Raw genomic sequence first — 19,858 nt, forward strand, 5'->3', positions numbered from 1 at the left:
AAACGAACAACTTGAATGGTAGGTTTAGCACAGTTCGTTACGTCCTCTTCTTCCTGCCGGGTCCCCGGGACAGGTGTAGTGTTGCTCAGGTATGGCGTTAACACAGGTGTGCTCCCCGCTTCAGCCCAAAGGGTCTCGCTAGCCTCCCCATCCGTGGCAATATATATATAGCCTGAGCGGAGTCTTCGCCTTTAACGGCTCCTCTTGACTCGTCAGTTGAGTGATATGTGAACAGTGGTAAGGTTTCTCTTACAACCTATGTATATGCGGCGTCGGTCCGAGGCGGCGAGGTTTCCCCCCGCTGTCTCTCTCTCTCTCTAGGCAGGGGGACGAGGAGTGAGTGGCGTCCTCCTCCTCCGCCTCTCTTCCACCTCGCCTCTCCGTGTCCGGCTCCGATCCTATAAGCCTGTCAGACTAGAGTAGCGATGAGGACATGCATACAAAGCGATATAAAAGTGGGGAGCGTGTATGGGGAATATAAAGTCGCTTATACCACCCAAAGTCTCTCGTGAGGCGTGCCTCCGTTAGCCTCCGTGGTGAACCAGCTGCTGCTGTGCTCAGAGTGAGAGCGGCTTTTATACTAGCTGTCTGATGCCGCGCGGCTGGCACTGATTACCCGGGGCATCATTTCCGTCTGGCCTAGTAGTATGAAATTCGGCACATACACCTGGCCTATCAGCAGGCCCGAGAGGTGGCGTCTCACGCTCTTGTGTGCGTTGCGACAGACAGCGTGGCTGGTCACCATGGCAACGCACTCACTATAACGGGGGTTACCTACTGAGATCCCACAATATATAATATTGTGGGATATATATATATATATATATATATATATATATATAATTGTGTTGTGAACATACAGTGCAAACGGGTGTCTTACTGGGTCTGACTGAAATGATTCTAGACGTGACAGTAAATCTGAAAGGCTGTGAGACCAAGTGAGCACACTCAGCACAGCTTCCATGTGTGCACTCTCAGAGTCTTTCCATTTTGGAACCCCCTCCTCAAGGAACCACAATGCAGGGTCCCTGCATGATGGACCCCACTTTTAGAAGCGCACAGGAAAGGTTCCTGTCTCCTTACTCTCTCTGCAGAGTCCAGTCCGCTCCCCAGGCAGTGTTCCCTGTCCGTTCACATGATGAATTCCTGCAGCATATTGAGACAGAAGGAAGGACGGGAGGGAGCTCCTCTAAATGGCTCCCAGTTGCACAAGTCTTAGGACTGCACATTAGAAACAGAACAGTCCCATCTGTTATAGCTTCTCCAGCCGGTTTGAGACAGCGTGCTTAGTTGTACTGTATGTTCTTTGTTGTAATTTTGTCCTCTAATCTTTTCAAAACTTTACTCGTGAAAGTTCCGCTGAGCAGCACGATTTCTCTCATGTTCCATTGTTCAAAGTTTTGTTCACACTTGGATGATGCTGACCCATGTCTTGTACTACAGTAAACACAAAATTCGCAAATGTTTGAGGGGCGCTATAGCCCCGCTAGCCCAGCTTTGTCTGTTTGTGTGACTGTGAACACAAACACGATGATTTGATTGGCTGGTCACCCCGTACTAGCGATGATTTGATTGGCTGATCAAAGTACATATCGAGGATAAAAAAGTGAGGGCAGAAAAGTGAAGACGACCAAAAGTGATTGGCCGCAATGACATTTGCGATGATTTGATGGGCTGAGCACGGAATGTGATGTACGTGATGATGTGTATGATGATGACAAGAGCGCTCCTCACTTCACACGATTGTGATTTTCTTCGTGTAAATCTGAGCAGCTGATTACAATGTGTCTAACGTGTACGGTACACCTGTCTCTGTCTCTCCAGGAACTGGTGTGCGTACGTGGTGACGAAGACGGTCAGCTGCGTGGTGGAGGATGGAGTGGAGACGTACGTGAAGCCAGACTACCATCCATGTAGCTGGGGCAACGTGCAGTGTACACGCGTAGTCATGTGAGTATATATACCCTATATCCATGTAGCTGGGGCAACGTGCAGTGTACTCGCGTAGTCATGTGAGTATATATACCCTATATCCATGTACCTGGGGCAACGTGCAGTGTACTCGCGTAGTCATGTGAGTATATATACCCTATATCCATGTAGCTGGGGCAACGTGCAGTGTACTCGCGTAGTCATGTGAGTATATATACCCTATATCCATGTAGCTGGGGCAACGTGCAGTGTACACGTGTAGTCATGTGAGTATATACCCTATATCCATGTAGCTGGGGCAACGTGCAGTGTACACGCGTAGTCATGTGAGTATATACCCTATATCCATGTACCTGGGGCAACGTGCAGTGTACACGCGTAGTCATGTGAGTATATACCCTATATCCATGGAGCTGGGGCAACGTGCAGTGTTGTTTTGGCAGCACATTTTGATTTTAGTTTTAGTTATAGTCTCTTGAATAGCTTTCAATTAGTTTTAGTCGCATTTTAGTCACCTGGAATGTTTAAGGCTTCACTCAGACCTTTACTGCATTGCTGTATGCTTGTTGGATGAATGTTGTGTAGTGTCATGGCCGCCCCAATGCATTTCCAATGGGAGTCACATGGTTTGACACAACATTTGTGTTGTATGAGGGGGAGGGGCGCAGTCGAAACACAGCCAAAAGCATTACAACAGCTTGTAGTCCAAAATGTGGACTACAAACCATGTGACTTCCATTGGAAATGCATTGGGGCGGCCATGACACTACACAACATTCATCCAACAAGCATACAGCAATGCAGTAAAGGTCAGTGTTTTGTCTAGTTTTAGTCGACTAAATGTCATAAGATTTTAGTCGACTAAATATAGAGTTGATTTAGTCGACTAAAATGTATTTTGGCGGGCCTTGATGCTGTCATAATGACTGATTTTACACTTGCTGAAGATAGCCGATCTACAAGCTCACAAAATTGTCAGTATATTTAGTCTTAGTTTTAGTCATCATAGCTCAGTTTTCATTTAGTTTCCATTAAGTTTTCCTCAGTGGAAAAAGGTAGTCGACGAACATTTTTCATCATAGTTTTAGTCGACGAAAACAACACGTGTAGTCATGTGAGTATATACAGCCTATACATTCAGTGGTTTTCGACCCTTTTCATGTCAATGAAGGCCCATTATTTATTGAGTATTTGAACCACGGACTGCCATTTGATGAGATTCAGCCTCTCAGACCCAAGACTTGTTGATTGTTTTGTACCATATTATATAGGAGAGCACAACAGGACCATTTCTCTAATATTGTGTAGACTTCTTTGTAAATTAAGTAATGCATATAATGTTTAACAATAATTTAACTGTTGAGAGCGTAAAAAGGAAACCAAATGGACCACGTAAGCGTATAAGGGTCCATTTTACGCTCTCAAGAGTTAAAGATCCATAAGGGTCCATTTGGTTACCAACTCTCCGTCATTTAGCATGGGGACCACCTGGAACCCCCTCAAGGACCACTGGTTGAAAACCACTGCCCTATTTTCCAAGACCTGCTATTGTCTTGACAATAGCAGGTCTACAAGCTCACAAGCTCACAAGTCTCTACAAGCTCACAACGCTTCACTTCTTGTAGATCAGCTATTTTCAGCTGACGTGTTTATGCTCTGTTACCTGATTTAGCTGGGAACTCCCTTAAGGACCCCTGGGGGTCCCCGGACTCCACTTTGAGAACCACTGCCGTAACACACACACACGCATGCATGCATGCACACATGCACACACGCACGCTCACACACGCACACACACCACATGTATACGGTTTACATGCAGACAAAACTATATAGACATTGTAATGTATACACAGTATTCAGGTGTGAGGGCACACATATGTAAAACACATGCACTACAAACGCCCACTGCACGCACGCACGCACGCACGCACGCACGCACAGGGTTCCATAAGTAATGAGACGTATAGTTTCCTCCAAGCTCCACAAACAGCGCACCACAGGAACGACTCCTGAGAACCTAGTGGAATACCAGTGGTGGTAAAGTAACTAAGTATTTTTACTTAAGTACTATACTTACTGTAAGTACAATTTTGAGGTATTTGTACTTTACTTGAGTATTTCCAATTTCCAGTACTTTTACTTCTACTCCACTACATCTCAGAGCAAAAATGTGTACTTTTACTCCACTACAATTATTTGAAAACTTTAGTTACTAGTTACTTAGAAAACATACATTAACCACTTCAACCATATACATTTCGGCCATTTGAAAATAGCCGATCTACAAGCTCACAATGCGTCAGAACGCGACGCATTGTGAGCTTGTAGATCGGCTATTTTCAATAGATTTTGTACACATTTTGAACTTGTGAAATGGCACATTCTGCACAATGAGTACTTTTAGTACTTTAAGTACATTTTGATGTCGATACTTTTGCACTTTTACTCAAGTACATTTTCAATTCCGTACTTTTACTTGTATAACGAAGTAGTTCTAAATTGCAGTATTGGTACTTTTACTTAAGTAAAAAAATTGAGTACTTCTTCCACCACTGTGGAATACTAGCGATGCTCCTTTTTATTTTTTTCCCCCCATTCCATTCCATTCCACAGCCACCATAACCCAGTTGTGTGTGTCTTCTCTCTCTCTCTCTCTCTCTCTCTCTCTCTCTCTCTCTCTCTCTCTCTCTCTCTCTCACACACACACACACACACACACACACACACACACACACACACACACACACACACACACACACACACACACACACACACACACCAATGTAAAGCATATTCCTGGGAAACGTGCGACCGACGTCCTCTATTAATGCGAAAGCCAGAATATTCTGCCCTTCTATTTCGGAGTTGTGGAAAGTATAACTCAGTGCATTTACTGTACTTGAGTACAATTTTGAGCTATTTGTACTACTTAGTTAACCCATTTTGGCCTGACCTCGAAATTTAAAAAAAATCTTCTAAATTCTCCAGTTTTCTGAAATAAATATTTTCACGATTTTTCAAAAATAGCAGACCTACAAGCTCGTAGCGCGCCACTCGGTGGCGCGCTACGAGCTTGTAGATCTGCTATTTTTCAATAGCTAAATTATAATGTTGTTTAAAACACCAAAAGGGGTTCCCGCCCAAAATGGGTTAAGTATTTTCCAATTCCCAATACTTTTACTTCTACTCAGATCCAAATATTGAACTTTTTACTCCACTACATTTATTTGAAAACGTCAGTTATTAGTTACTTTGTAGATTGGATTATTTACAAAACACACATTAACTACTTCAGCCCTATGTATATTTCAGGCATTTGAAAATCTAGCCGATCTACACGCATTGCGACACATTGTGACACATCCATTGACATGGACTTTTACTTAAAGTAGTTCTATATTGCAGTATTTATACTTTTACTTAAGTAGAAACTTTGAGTACTTTTTCCACCACTGGAAACCCAGAATTCTGGCTTGTGTGAATCAATGGAACTAGTAGAACTACCATGGTATACTTTAAGTTCTCATTTATTGGTATCACAATGAAAACCCATTGTCAAGGGTTTAAGAATAAATACATTCTTTAAACAATAGTTTTTTTATATTCATTCATGTTATATTATATGTTATATATATACATATATTATTAAAGTCTTAGTGTTTTGTCAATTATTTGGGGACCCACTTGCAATATCCTATAGTCACGGCCCATTCCAGGTTGGGAATCACTGCTCTACCATACAGATTGGTCGAAATAACGTTTTATTTAACATGGTTATGATGGATTGCAGCGTTATTTTTGACCTATCTATCCTGTGAGCGAGACAGTCTAGCCCATTCTGGACGGGAACCCCTTTTGGTGTTTTAACTAAGCATTATGTTATACTTTAGCTATTGAAAAATAGCAGATCTACAAGCTCGTAGCGCGCCAATCGGTGGCACGCTACGAGCTTGTCTGTTGAAACTCTCTACATGTCTGGAGTGAAATCCCTACTTGGGGTAAGGCTGAGCTCACACCTTTCATGCAATTCTGTGCTCGTTGGATGCTCGTTGGATGCATGTTGTGTTGTGTCATGGCCGCCCAATGCATTGCCAATGGAGGTCACATGGTTTGACACAACATTGTGTTGTGTGAGGGGGAGGGGCGCACGACTGCGCCCCTCCCCCTCACACAACACAATGTTGGGTCAAACCATGTGACCTCCATTGGAAATGCATTGGGCCGCTGGGCGGCCATGACACAACACCCAACGAGCACAGAGAATTGCATGAACCGTGTGAGTGCACCCTAAGGCTGAGCTCACACCTTTCATGCAATTCTCTGTGCTCGTTGGGTGTTGTGTCATGGCCGCCCAGCGGCCCAATGCATTTCCAATGGAGGTCACATGGTTTGACCCAACATTGTGTTGTGTGAGGGGGAGGGGCGCACGACTGCGCCCCTCCCCCTCACACAACACAATGTTGGGTCAAACCATGTGACCTCCATTGGAAATACATTGGGCGGCCATGACACAACACAACAAGCATCCAACGAGCATCCAACGAGCAGAGAATTGCATGAAAGGTGTGAGCTCAGCCTAAGGGTTACTACCCCTAACTTAACCTGCCTGTTGGAAGCAGGACTGCCTTCAGTGCAAGCTTTGGTGAGAGAAAAGCAAGCCAGGTTTTTCACCAACATACAGCAGCGAAATGGCATGCTTGATGACCCCTTGTGGTATGTCCTTCAATTGCTGGAGAAGGAGAACCAAGTCATGTATTCTCATTTATCTGAGATAATGGAAAAACAACATATTGAGAGTGACCGAAGGGACATGATTCATAAATTACAATCCAAAGAGGGAACAAGATATAAGACATACCAAGCCATCAATCCAGATCTATTTATTCACCCACTCTATACCAGCACCAGCAGTACACCTTACATTGAGGACTATTTGAGGATAACCTTTACACGGTTTCGGTTGTCCGCTCATAGACTACGTGTGGAAATGGGAAGATGGAGCCGCATACCACCTGAACAGCGGTTTTGCCAATGTGAGACTGGTATACAAAACGAACAGCACATACTGGTGTGTCCCACACAAAATATCAGAGCGAAATATGGACATGAGGGTATTGATTTGAGCTCACTCTTTGTGGGCACTAACAGAGAGACATTGCGTATGCTACATGCCTGCCTGTCACTAGTGGAGCAATAGAAAGCTCCTGTTGTAAAGGGATTCTTTATTGTGTATTGTATATTTTAATGTATTGTACCTTTTAAAGTTTTTGATTCATGGGATTTTTATTATTGTTTGGACCCAATGTTTTATACATTTGTCAATAAAGTAACTAACTAACTAGGTCTGCTATTTTTGAAAAATCGTGAAAATGTGGCGCAAATCATTGAACTTATTCTTTCAAACGTACGTTTTTGACTCAAATCTGCAATCTTCACAAATCTGCACAAATCTTTGAATATATATTCTTTCAGAGCGAATCTTTTTTTTATTTTGACGTCAGGCCTAAATGGGCTAGAGATCATTTCAGGTATACCACTTGAACCCCAGCATCTATTCTGAGAGAACATTGACCAAAAAATAGCACAATTCTACAACGCATCGTAGATGTTGTGAGATTTCGGTGTATAGACAGAAGAAAGTGGTCCAAGTACAGTTGCAACTCATGTCAGTTTGGGTTGAAGTGGTTAACCCAAGACACTGGATCAGCAGTACAACCTTGCTGAGGTGTGCACACTCTGCATTTACCCCCACAGATTAACTCGGTGCTGCGCTACGAGCTTGTAGATCTGCTATTTTTGAAAAATCGTGAAAATGTGGTACAAATCTTTGAATATATATTCTTTCAGAGCGAACGTTTTTTTTATTTCGACGTCAGGCCTAAATGGGTTAACCCGTTCAGGACGGGAACCCCTTGTGGTGTTTTAAGCATTATGTTATACTTTAGCTATTGAACAATAGAGGGTATGCGCATGCATAAAGTGAATGGCAGATCGAGTGGCAAATCGAGTGGCAAAGTGAGTGACAAAGTGAATTTGGTATCCCAACCTAGAAAATGTAGGCTATTTTTTTATAGAGACCATGGGAAGTTACTGTTACTGAGAAAACACTCCCCTTTAAGCCATTTCGACCTGACAAATGCCTTCTAATTCCTGACGGTTTTCTGAAAAACCCATGTTTTCAAACATTTTTAAGTCCAAGACCCACGTTTTCAAACATTTTCATGTCAAAGACCCCCAAAACTAGATGTATTTGGCCGTCGACCCCCCATCTGAAAATATGTTGTTCCAGAGACCCCTCAGAAGCAACGATTTGAGTTAAAAACCCGCCCTGAAAGAATATATATTCAAAGATTTCAGGCACATTTTCACGAATTTTTAAAAATAGCAGACCTACAAGCTCGTAGCGCGCCACTCGGTGGCGCGCTATGAGCTTGTAGATCTGCTATTTTTCAATAGCTAAAGTATAACATAATGCTTTAAAACACCAACAGGGGGTTCCCGCCCAAAATGGGTTAAGCTCGTTAAACCCTTAGAAAGCTGAACGAGTAACAGAGGCTGTCTGGGAAACACGACACATGACACCTAATGGGCTCCCCGCTGCGCTCGTCAGAACCACCTGAGCGGCCATCAGCTGGGTTGAAGCTGACACTAAACTACAAAGATCAGCCTTTTTCCTCTCCATTTCCCATACTTATACTGTATATTGACCAGAGGTCCCACAGGGGTCCATATACAGTACTAGGCCCCTTCCTTTTTTCCTGTCCCCTGAATATGTTCGCCGATCTTCTATTTTCGCCTAATGTTTTCCCCCAGAATAAGGAAGCTAGGGTTCAGATGGTTAAATAAACACAGAGGGTTGGATCTACACTACGTACAGTAGGCCCAGTCATGGGTTGGAATCAGTGGTGGAAAGTAACTAAGTACATTTACTTAGTTACTTTTGGTGTTTTAAGCAATGTGTTATACTTTAGCTGTTGAAAAATAGCAGATCTACAAGCTCGTAGCGCGGCACTCGGTGCTATTTTTGAAAAATCGTGAAAATGTGGCGCAAATCTTTGAATATATATTCTTTCAGAGCGAACATTTTGAACTCAAATCTTTGCTTCTGGGGGGCGGGGTCCCTGGAACAACATATTTTCAGATGGGGGTCGGCGGCATATTACATATAATTTTTGGGGTCCTTGACATGAAATATTGAGCACCACTGATATAGAAACATGAGGTATTTCAGAAAACTGAAAACTAGTTACTAGTTACATGGGCGACTGTGGCTCAGGAGGTAGAGCAGGTCGTCCAATGATCCGTGGGTCGGCGGTTCGAATCCCGGCTCCTCCTGTCTACATGTCGAAGTGTCCTTGGGCAAGACACTGAACCCCAAATTGCTCCCGATGTGCTGGTTGGTACCTTGCATGGCTTCCGCTGCAATCGGTGTATGAATGTGTGAATGTAATGCACAATCTATGTAAAGCGCCTTGGATAAAGGCGCTATATAAATGCACCATTTACCATTTTACTTACATTGTCGTTTTTTTTTACAAAACATACAGTAACCACTTCAGCCCTACACATTTCGGCCATTTTAGATTAGAAAACTTGAAATGGGACATTCTGCTCAACGAGTACCCAGTACTTTTTGTATTTCAAGTACATTTTGATGCCAATACTTTTGTACTTTTACTCAGACTCAAGTACAGTATGTTGAAGTCTGGACTTTTATGTCTACATTGCAGTATTGATACTTTTACTTAAGTAAAACATGTGAGTACACACCACTCAGCCACTCTCTCCTGCTCTGGTTATCCACACTGGCCTGACCCGAACAATGGAGAAGGAAAGCCAGACTGTACCTTCCTCCCATATACTGTGCAGCTTTCTCTACCTTCCCATGAGAGGGGGGGGGGGGGGGGGGGGGGGGGATGGACCCGCCCCCGTGTGAGAGATCAAAGAGCTGTGTGGTGTGTGTGTGTGTGTGTGTGTGCGTGTGCTCACTGCTCACACGTGTGCATGCATGTTCATGAGGGGCAGATGTCCCCACAACGTGGTCAAATTTGGAAAATAGACATTGTGAGAACAATATGTTCCGGGTTCTCACAAAATGCACGGTTGCTTTATGGTTAAAATAAAATTCCGAAGTTTTAGAGGCGTTTTAGAGGCGTATTCTCACAAAATGCACGGTTGCTTTATGGTTAAAATAAAATTCCGAAGTTTTAGAGGCGTATTACACAATTCAGGTCGGGAGTTATGGTTATAGGATTAGGCATTTCGAGGCTTATTGTTGTGATCTGTAGCTGGCATTCTTAAAATCGCCATCCTAAAAAAATTGATGTCCTCTCAAGTATAGTTATATTAGTGTGTGTGTGTGTGTGTGTGTGTGTGTGTGTGTGTGTGTGTGTGTGTGTGTGTGTGTGTGTGTGTGTGCGTGTGCGTGTGCGTGTGCGTGTGTGTGTGCGTGCGTGTGCGTGTGTGTGTGTGTGTGTGTTTCTTACCTGCTGAGCCCAGCCCATGCACGGATCAGCTCTCACTGCTGCTGTCTGTCTGTCGCACAGCTGCTCTGCACATGTGTTTATGCAAGTGGGATTTAACTGCTGTGCTCGCACATATACAGTAAAGGTCACGATTTCTTTGTGCGGGAGACTTTCGACCTGTGTGCGTGCGTGCGTGCGTGCGTGCGTGCGTGCGTGTGTGTGTTGCGTTATAAAGGATGCTGATAGGAATTCTTGGTTACATGGCATTACACACTGGGCCTGTCCATTTGTTTATATAGAGCACTGGCCTACTTGGAACGATGCAAGTTGGAAATGCATGCCCCACCCCGTTGTCTCTCTTATGCCCATATATGGAGTTCTTGTAACGATGGAAGTTGTGAGATCCATGCCCCACCCGGCTATGAAATACCCGTTGTACCCGTGTCAGAGTACCCGTTCCACCCATCTGTCTGTGTCCCTTTTATGGCCATATATGGAGATTTCTGTATATGTCTCTCTATTCGATTTCTGTATCTGTCCCTTTATTCCTAGTATATATGGAGTTTTGTGTCAGGCATGCCCAAATATGGAGTGTTGTGATGTCAGAACAGGGAGAGCAGGGGCCCTGTCCAGTTTAGATACCCGTGCAGAGGCCTTTTGTGGCGGTTCTGGACAACCGTGGGTCCGACCGACTCGACACCGGGCACTGCATGCACTCCCTGAGGGGGGTGTGGAACGCCTGTGTCGAATTTGAAGTCGGTGGTGCGAACGGTTATTGGGTTACGTCTGTTACAGCCGTACACACGTACAGTACAACAGACAGAGATGTGGTGCATTTATAGATAGATCATAGATGTATATATATATATCTCCCTTTTTTTTTTGTTACAGCACACACAGTGAACCCCATTCACTCACTGCTAGGCTCGGTGCTTCCCTGTTATAGCCTCACACTTTGTCTTACTGATACTAGCGTTGAGGCCGAGGATGTGATATCGATTTCACTACCAGACGTGGCTCATACTGTATACACCCACATTTGGAGGAAAAAGAAAAACCTCAAATATTTCAACAAACAGAGAATCCATTTTCTACCTCACCGACATAGTAGGAACCAGTAGTTCCAGAGGTGCTAAAATCCACCCCCAGACAACCATATGAAAACATTCAAGGACTGCATGGTTCTACGGAGTATTTGTATTCGTAGTATAGCTAAGCAAAGCTACAGTACCCAGACTATGACTTTGTTTTACATTTTCTGGAATTATTACGTACCATCACAGGCGATTTTTTTTAGGCTCTCCCAGCAGGGGGGGCACAGACTTTTTATTTTATTTTATAATTTAGCCTACAATATCTGGGTACACATCATTATGTGAGAATGTTATGGAATATAAACAACTAAATATGCAAGACAAGTACGTATTCTTCTAGACACGGTATGAAGTTACAATTGACAAAATAATGTTTAACTTTTTTTGGGGGGCACCAGGGGGGCACGTGCCTAAAATCGCCTGTGCGTGCCATTGTGTGTGACAATATCTATGAGATAAAGAGATAGAGAATGGTCTCAAACTATATATAGTTGTTTGTTTTTCCTAAATGTAATAGTTTTGGACACCTGACAGTGACATTATGTAATTAGACTGGTTGCCTAAGAATGTTATTTAGATAGCATGTTGTTTAGACAGATGCGGGATTTTATGTTTACCCGGCTGGTAGGCCTAGTTATTTTGAACCACAACAACATAGTTTTTCTTTGCACTCCATATATTTACCCCGTCGTTTGATGACTAGGGTTTATGGCGCCATTTGCTCAGATCTTTTTCACAATAATTGATGATGAGTCCCTCTGGACAATAGTGTTGTTAAATGCCTGAATTGTCATTGTAAATTGATTTGGAAATGTTATCACAGTCTGACTACGAGTAGTAAATATTCAGACACGCGGATATTATTGCGTTTCCACTGCAGCGCCTATAAAACCAGTTATTGAATACATACTTCACTGGTTAAAAAAAATACAAATAAAAATACAAATAAAAAACATGTGTGAGTGCAAAGAACCATTTGATTCCATTTGCACACTAAGAGTTACAGCCCATTTGGAACCTCCTCAAGGAACCCTGAGTGTCCCCCTACCACACTCAGACTCTGGGCAGTATTATGCGTGTCTTAAGTACCAGGTCTTATTACTTGACTTAAGACCTGGAGGCGTGGTCAATGCTGTTTGGCCACTCAGAATAGCCAAATGGCATTGATCACGCCTCCAGGTCTTAAGTTAAAGGACCACTTCATCACTTTTCAACCTATCTTCATATAATAGGTCCTCACTAATAATCATGATAAAATGGCACGATTTTTTTTCTACTCAGTCTGTGTCTCATTGGAGGGCTGTGGGCAGTTTAGAAACCGTCTTCCAGTGACATCATCATTAGGCAGATTTTTTTTAAACAAAAATGTTTAGATTTTTATTATCGTGAGAACGATGGCTTCCATTTTCGCATTGCAACTTTTCAGGACTAGAAAGCCTGCAGTTTCTATTAGCTTGGATTCCCCATCGATGATGTCACTGGAAGACGGTTTCTGAACTGCCCACAGCCCTCCTATGAGACACAGACCGAGTAGAAAAAAATTGCGCCATTTTTTCATGATTATTAGTGAGGACCTATTATATGAAGATAGGTTGAAAAGTGGTGAAGTGGTCCTTTAAGTAATAAGACCTGGTACTTAAGACACGCACAATACTGGTAGGGGGCGGTGGCTCAGGGGTAGAGTGGCCAGATGGAGTTATAGTGTCGAAGTGACCAGGTCAGTAAGACTCTGAACCCCTAATTGCTCCTGATGTGCTGGTTGGTGCCTTGCATGGTTTCCGCCGCCATCGTTGTGTGTGAATGTGTGTGTGTGAATGGGTGAATGTAATGCACAGCCTATGATAAAGGCACTATATGAAATGCACCATTTATACCATTCACCAATGACCTACGTCATTAAGCCCTACTTTGGCCACGTTGAGCATGGATAGGAAACTAGGGTTTGTCCCGCTCCCATTTTTTGGCTCCCGATCCCATTACGATCATTTGATTTTGAGCATCTGCCGATACCGATTTTTCCATCCATCCATCTTCAACCGCTTATCCGTAGTCGGGTTGCGGGGGCAACAGCTCCACCAGAATGCTCCAGACTTCCCTCTCCAGAGCAACATTAGTGACTTCCTCCTGGGGGATTCCGAGACGTTCCAAGGCCAGTGAGTCGATGTGTTTCCTCCAACTGAGCCTTGGTCTGCCCCGGGGGGTCTCCTCCCAGTGGGACGTGCGTCGAGGACCTAGTCCCTAGGGAGACGCCCAAGAGGCATCCTAACCAGATGCCCGAACCACCTCAGCTGGCTCCTTTCCAGGCGAAGGAGCAGCGGTTCTACTCCGAGTCTCTCTCGTGTGACTGAACTTCTCACCCTATCTCTAAGTGAGATGCCGATTTTTCCCGAGCCGATATTTATATTTTATAGAACACGTTTATGCCATATCACAGTCTAATATCATGATATGGATATAATTTATTTTTATGGTGGACAATAGGGGATGTCCCGATTAGGTTTTTTGGCTCCCTATATCCGATTCCGATCATTTGAAAATGATGTGATCGGCCCCCCGATTTCCGATCACCCGATCCGATCGTGACAACCCTATCGAAAACCCAGGAGTTTGCACGGTTTCATCGACTCGACTGCCGAACAGCACCGAACATGTGCACAGAAGATGGAAATGAAGTTGGGAACAGTTCCGAAGCATTATAAGAACCGTTCTCCCCTATGCCGTCTCACTCTGGGCTGTACCTTCAGTGTGTTCTATTAATGTCTAGTCTGACCGCTCTCCCTCCACACCATTGCTTCCATTCCGGGAATTTTGTGTTCTGGACCAGCTTCAAAGCTGGAGCCGTCCGTGTGTAATTTCCATTTGACCCTAAAAACCTGCACACTTAACTCCTACCCATAAATGCTAAATCACAAATCAAATAATCTACGTCTAACCCTGACAAAGCTAACCCTTAAGTGTACATTCATTACCCCCAAAACAACATGATTAATGATTTTCACATTTCTTGTACTTTTTTTTGTTTTGTTTTTTACTTCAAACGGCAAACAACTGTTTATTACAGGAACTATGTCGTTGAGGGCGTTGCCAGACTCACACGTGCATGCAATCAGAGGCAGCAGCAGTTTTTTGTGTGTGTTTCTTGAAGTGAAGGTTATGAAGGATATTTCACTCTTTGGTCTCAGGGATGAGATGATTTGAAGAGTAAGACGAGATCATCTCGGCATACCAGCCATGCCGACTGGAGGCTCTCACAACAGAGAGAGAGAGAGAGAGAGAGAGAGAGAGAGAGAGAGAGAGAGAGAGGAACACATGGCCGCCGTGATTTACATGAGCTCTAGTCTGGACGGAACGTAGAGCAAGATGATGATGATGAATTATTTGCTAACACACTGTGGTCTGAGCAGTTTCCCCCGGCCTGCTGTAAATGATTTGGTCAAGGTTTGGGTTGTGTTTGAATACCAGTGACTAGAGTTACCTCACACCACCCTGCGCATATATAGCCTGTCTGTGTTTACACTTCGTGTCGTTGGCTGTCGAGGGGGAAACCTTGTCCAACGGTGTAGTTAAAGGGGCATTCCACTCATTTTCAACATTTTACTGTCATTAATATACCTTAGAGCTGTTTTGTGGAAATAATAAAAAGTCCCCCCATTCTGTGTTTCCTAGAACTGTAAGTATGAAAAAAATCATTTTTTTCAGACCTCTAGTTCTAGGAAACAGAGAATGGGGGGACTTTTTTATTATTTCCACACAACAGCTCTAAGGTATATTAATGACATAGTAAAATGTTGAAAATGGGTGGTTTTCCCCTTTAATATACAAAAAATAAAAGAATAGGCAGGATCTACAAGCTCACAACGCCTTTCATCACGAGACCTTGCGAGCTTGTAGATCGGCTATTTTCACTACTTTTGTGGAACACACTTGTATGATGAAGTAGGGCATTCATTTACAAATAATATAGTTGAAATGTGGAGATACAAGGTTTCTGCCCGAGAGCAACAATATCCATTGCACCAAGGTCAGCAACTAGCAAAAAAAAAGAACACACCCTCAAAAACACTCTCTAAGGTACTTCCAAGTATAACAAACCTCATAAGCCCCATTCACTCAGTTGACTGTGGTCCCCCAGGAACCTGTACTTGCCCCCCCCCTCCTTTTTGCCATTAACATACACCAAATCTGCCAAACGTATAGCAACACTATCGCAGTGTCGCATCACAACACTTTGCCTTAACTTGCGACACATTGTGAGCTTGCTATAGATGTGCTATTTATGCGGAATGTTCGCATATTACAGTATGTCATCATGCCCAGAATAACGACGCAAGCAAGGGTTCAATGTGGTCAAGCAGAAAACACTGTTATTCTGGCTTTGTGGCCTGTAATGTCCAGGGTCTGTTTGACCAGGGAAAAATAAACAGCGGCTCTACAAACATAGGCCCTCCAATTGTCAAAGTTAGGATATGTGACGATCCTAATGTAGAGATCCTGGGCATGACTTTAAGACCATTTTACCTGCCCCGCGAATTTGGTTGCATTCTACTGTTTGTCGTTTATGTGCCCCCAAAAGGGCCAGGAAGAGCTATACAAGCAGCAAAAACCATTGCTGACTGTGTACATGAACTTCAACTGCAGTACCCAGAGGCACCAGCCATCGTGCTTGGAGATCTGAACCAGTGTTATTTGGACACTGTAGAGCCCTATTAAGCAAGACGAAAAACCCATGCGGTAATACAGATTTCGCCCTCGCTCTGCGCCTTTTCGTATTATGGAAGCCGTGGTGAGCGCTCACTCATATGGAATACCACGTTCCTGCATAATTTAGCATTGGGGGAGTGTCCATATGTTAATTATTTTCGCTTTGCGCTAATTTGCTATTAAGCCCCTTGACCTAAAAACACTCAGCGCATACCGATTCCGCCTGGGTCTGACCACGTCTTAAAAGCAAAAAGCACTGTTTCATTTTACACTTGAGCGGCTCTGGAGTGCTGCTGGAGTGTTGCCATGTCTGTTTATTATAAGCGGCTTCTTTTTCTGCAAAGATGCTTGTAAATATTGGTAGTTGTGGTTGCTTTTCTTGTTTCTAAAGTGCTTATTTGGGCTTTTCTCCTAATGTTGTTTAAACCAGTGATCCTCACACAGCGACATTCCCATGTCAAGGACCCACAGATTAATGCATTTGCCCAACTAAGCCAGTGACCCCCATGACAGATTTGTGTTTTTAAATGTTTCAATAACATTTTTCAAAAATATTCCACAATTGTCACTTTTTTCAAAGATTACTTTTGAAAATAGCAGATCTACCAGCTCACAATGCATCACATTCATTCATTAAAACAATGAACTCTGACTGCAGGGGGATATATATTTATAATGATCATTCTAACAATGTGCAAGAAAATATGTAAAAAGAAGGAAGAACTTTATATTTGTGGACAATCAAAATATGCTGGAAATTTTAATGTGGTGTCATTAAAAGGAATCTTGATATGGCAGACTCACTATCTAGAAAATAAAAACATGGCACTTCATTTAAAATAGGTTGTAGACCCCTGTTATATGCGATTCTTTTGGGAGTATGTTTATAGACCTATTTACTTGTTTCTATGACACATGGCAACAGCGAGTTTTCTGGCTTTCTCGTTGAGATTATAAAGGGTCACATATCGCTCATTTCTCAACCTTTTTTAGAAATTAAAACATCTCCATACTCATTGGGAGGTTTGCTTTCATACGCTGTATCACACCCGACTCAATTCTTCTTCAATAATATGCTACGAGCGAAGACCATAACATTGGGGCCGCAGCAATACGCATGGCGCACGTATGGCATTTCAACTCATTCCTTCGTCGTGACTTGAATGAAATAAAATAAAATAAACGTTATTTTACTGGTGTTTTTCAATAGAAACAAATAAAGAGCGTGTGTGCAACAGTCAGTGCATATACGTGCATGCACTATAGGCTATATTTCCTCCTTGTCGGGATGGTGAGCTGAGCTCTTCACAGCCCGTTTGTCTTTCATATTATTCTTATAATATTTGATATTATAAACACTCATGGTTCTCTCATTTCTCAACCGTTTTTTAAAATGTAAAAATCCCCATATTCCTTAGGAATCTTGCTTTCATTCGCTGTATGGTACATGGTTCTATTTTTATCGAATTAAACAATATCAAACGAACTTGTATGTTCGGGGGTTAGACGATTCTGGGAACATTACGCATGGATTGCCAATTTGCCAGCCAATGCTGCGTATCTACTCGCAGTTCCATTCCGATCTGAAAGGTATAGGTAGGTGCCATTTCAAAGTCTTAGTTATTCATTTATGAATCAAATGAACTAGAATAAAGATTTTTACAGCTGTTTTTCATGCTTAGAACAGAAACAAATTAAGTGACGATGTGCGTATATCTCCCTCCCTTAGCATATGGCTGCGCCGCTGTAATGACTTTCCAGTGAAAACTGCAAGTTACTTAACAAAATAGAGACATAGGCCTACAAGCTATGCACATCATGGCTGTGACAGCTTGTGGATCTGTTCTTTGGAGGCATAAAGGTGACAGCATGCAGTGCAATATGAATAATTAACCCAAATGTGACAAAGTCATGTCATGTCTATGGTGCCAGTCTGCAGAAATGTAATACCACTTGCCGAAAAGGGCGCATCATCAGCTGGTGTCGTAAAGAGAATAGTACGGACATGTTCATTGGGTAAGCCTCAAAACTCCCTTAAACACTCCCATGACTAATTCAAGGCCGTTTTGCTCACACCACGGGGTGTCGAAAGCGCTTCTTACCTGGCCCATAATTGTAATATGACATTGCACCCGCCCCCACGTCTTAAAAACTGTAAAATTATATGTAATTAGATTCCACTTGCTTAATAGGGCCCTGTGTTGCCTGGATTCGAACAATATGTAAAGGATGCAACAAGGGAAAATAACATTCTGGACAAGTGCTATGTGAACATTGCAAATGCTTTTGTAGCCAAGGTTGGGCCACCTATAGAGACCTCTGATCATAATGTTGTGTGCTTAACTCCAGTTTACAAGTCAAAACTAAAGAGGGGGAAGCTGGAAAAGAAAATAGTTAGGACATGGACAAACGAAAGCAGGGAACAACTAAAAGCATGCCTGGACTTGACCGACTGGGACACTTTTGGAAATGGTTCATTGGATGAAATCACTATGGTCACAAATGATTACATTAATTTCTGTGTCGATTTGGTTGTTCCGAAAAAGGAGATAAAAATCTACCCAAATAATAAATCATATGTGACCAAGGATATAAAAGAGGTAATAAATGAAAGGAAAACAGCCTTCATAAACAAAGATCTTAGTGCACTGAAAGTAACAGAAAAAAAGCTAAAAAACAAAATGAGGCAGGCAGAATTGGCACATGGCCAGCGTCTAGAGAATGTGTTCAGGACTAATAATCATAAAAAGGTATGGGACACAATGAAATCTATGACAGGAATGTCAGCCCCAACCAAACCTATCACGACAGACAATGAACCTGGCCTTGCTGACGACCTAAACACTTTCTTTGCCAGATTCGAATCACTGGACAATTCTTATAAGTGCACTGATATACTTAAGGCTGTAACACCTGCCCCCTCAGACAGAATCATCATCACAGAGGAGGATGTCAGGAAAGTGTTCCAGTGTACTAACACAAGGAAAGCCAGTGGGCCGGATGAGTGCAGTGCCTTCCTCCTTAAGAATTTTGCATCTGAGTTGGCTCCAGTGTGGCAACCAATATTTCAAACCTCTGTAGACACACACACAATTCCTCTGTCTTGGAAAACCTCACACATAAAGCCATTACCCAAAATCCAATGTCCAAAAGAACATAAGGATTATAGACCCATAGCCCTCACTTCAGTGATTATGAAATCACTCGAAAGAATACTTTTACAACATCTTGTTAGTATAACCAAAGATAAATTCGACCCCTGTCAGTTTGCTTATAAAAAGGGTTGCGGCACAGAGGATGCGGTTGTCACACTGGTCCACCTAATTACGAAACACCTAGATAAGTCAAATAAGAATTATGCAAGGGTGCTGTTCTTAGACTTCTCTTCAGCTTTCAATACAATACAGTCTGATATACTAGTGTCAAAGATGGTACAGTTGGAACTGAATCCATACTTAATTCACTGGTATGCTTCCTTTCTTACTAACAGAGTACAGAGGGTGAAAGTGAACACAAGCCTCTCTTCAGCATTAACTACAAATGTTGGGGCCCCCCAGGGGTGTGTAAGCTCAGCTGTACTTTTCACCCTTTATACTGACAGCTGTCGTACTGAGGAATGTCTGTCTGATTGTCGCACCGACACACTAGATCAGTACATTCTAA

The 19,858-nt window shown here is 42.9% G+C and overlaps 1 protein-coding gene across 1 annotated transcript in view; it reads left to right on the top strand.

Moving 5' to 3' along the window:
- The window catches only part of LOC306920615 (EMILIN-1-A-like), a 109,315-nt gene that overhangs the window by 62,862 nt on the left and 26,595 nt on the right, over nt 1-19,858 (top strand). Inside the window, exon 2 of the mRNA XM_079497425.1 lies at nt 1,825-1,950. Coding sequence (XP_079353551.1) covers nt 1,825-1,950 — 126 coding nt within the window. The remainder of the gene's footprint in view (nt 1-1,824; nt 1,951-19,858) is intronic.

Source organism: Electrona antarctica, assembly GCF_951216825.1.
Source record: "Electrona antarctica genome assembly, chromosome: 3".
NCBI classification, from domain to species: Eukaryota; Metazoa; Chordata; class Actinopteri; order Myctophiformes; family Myctophidae; genus Electrona; species Electrona antarctica.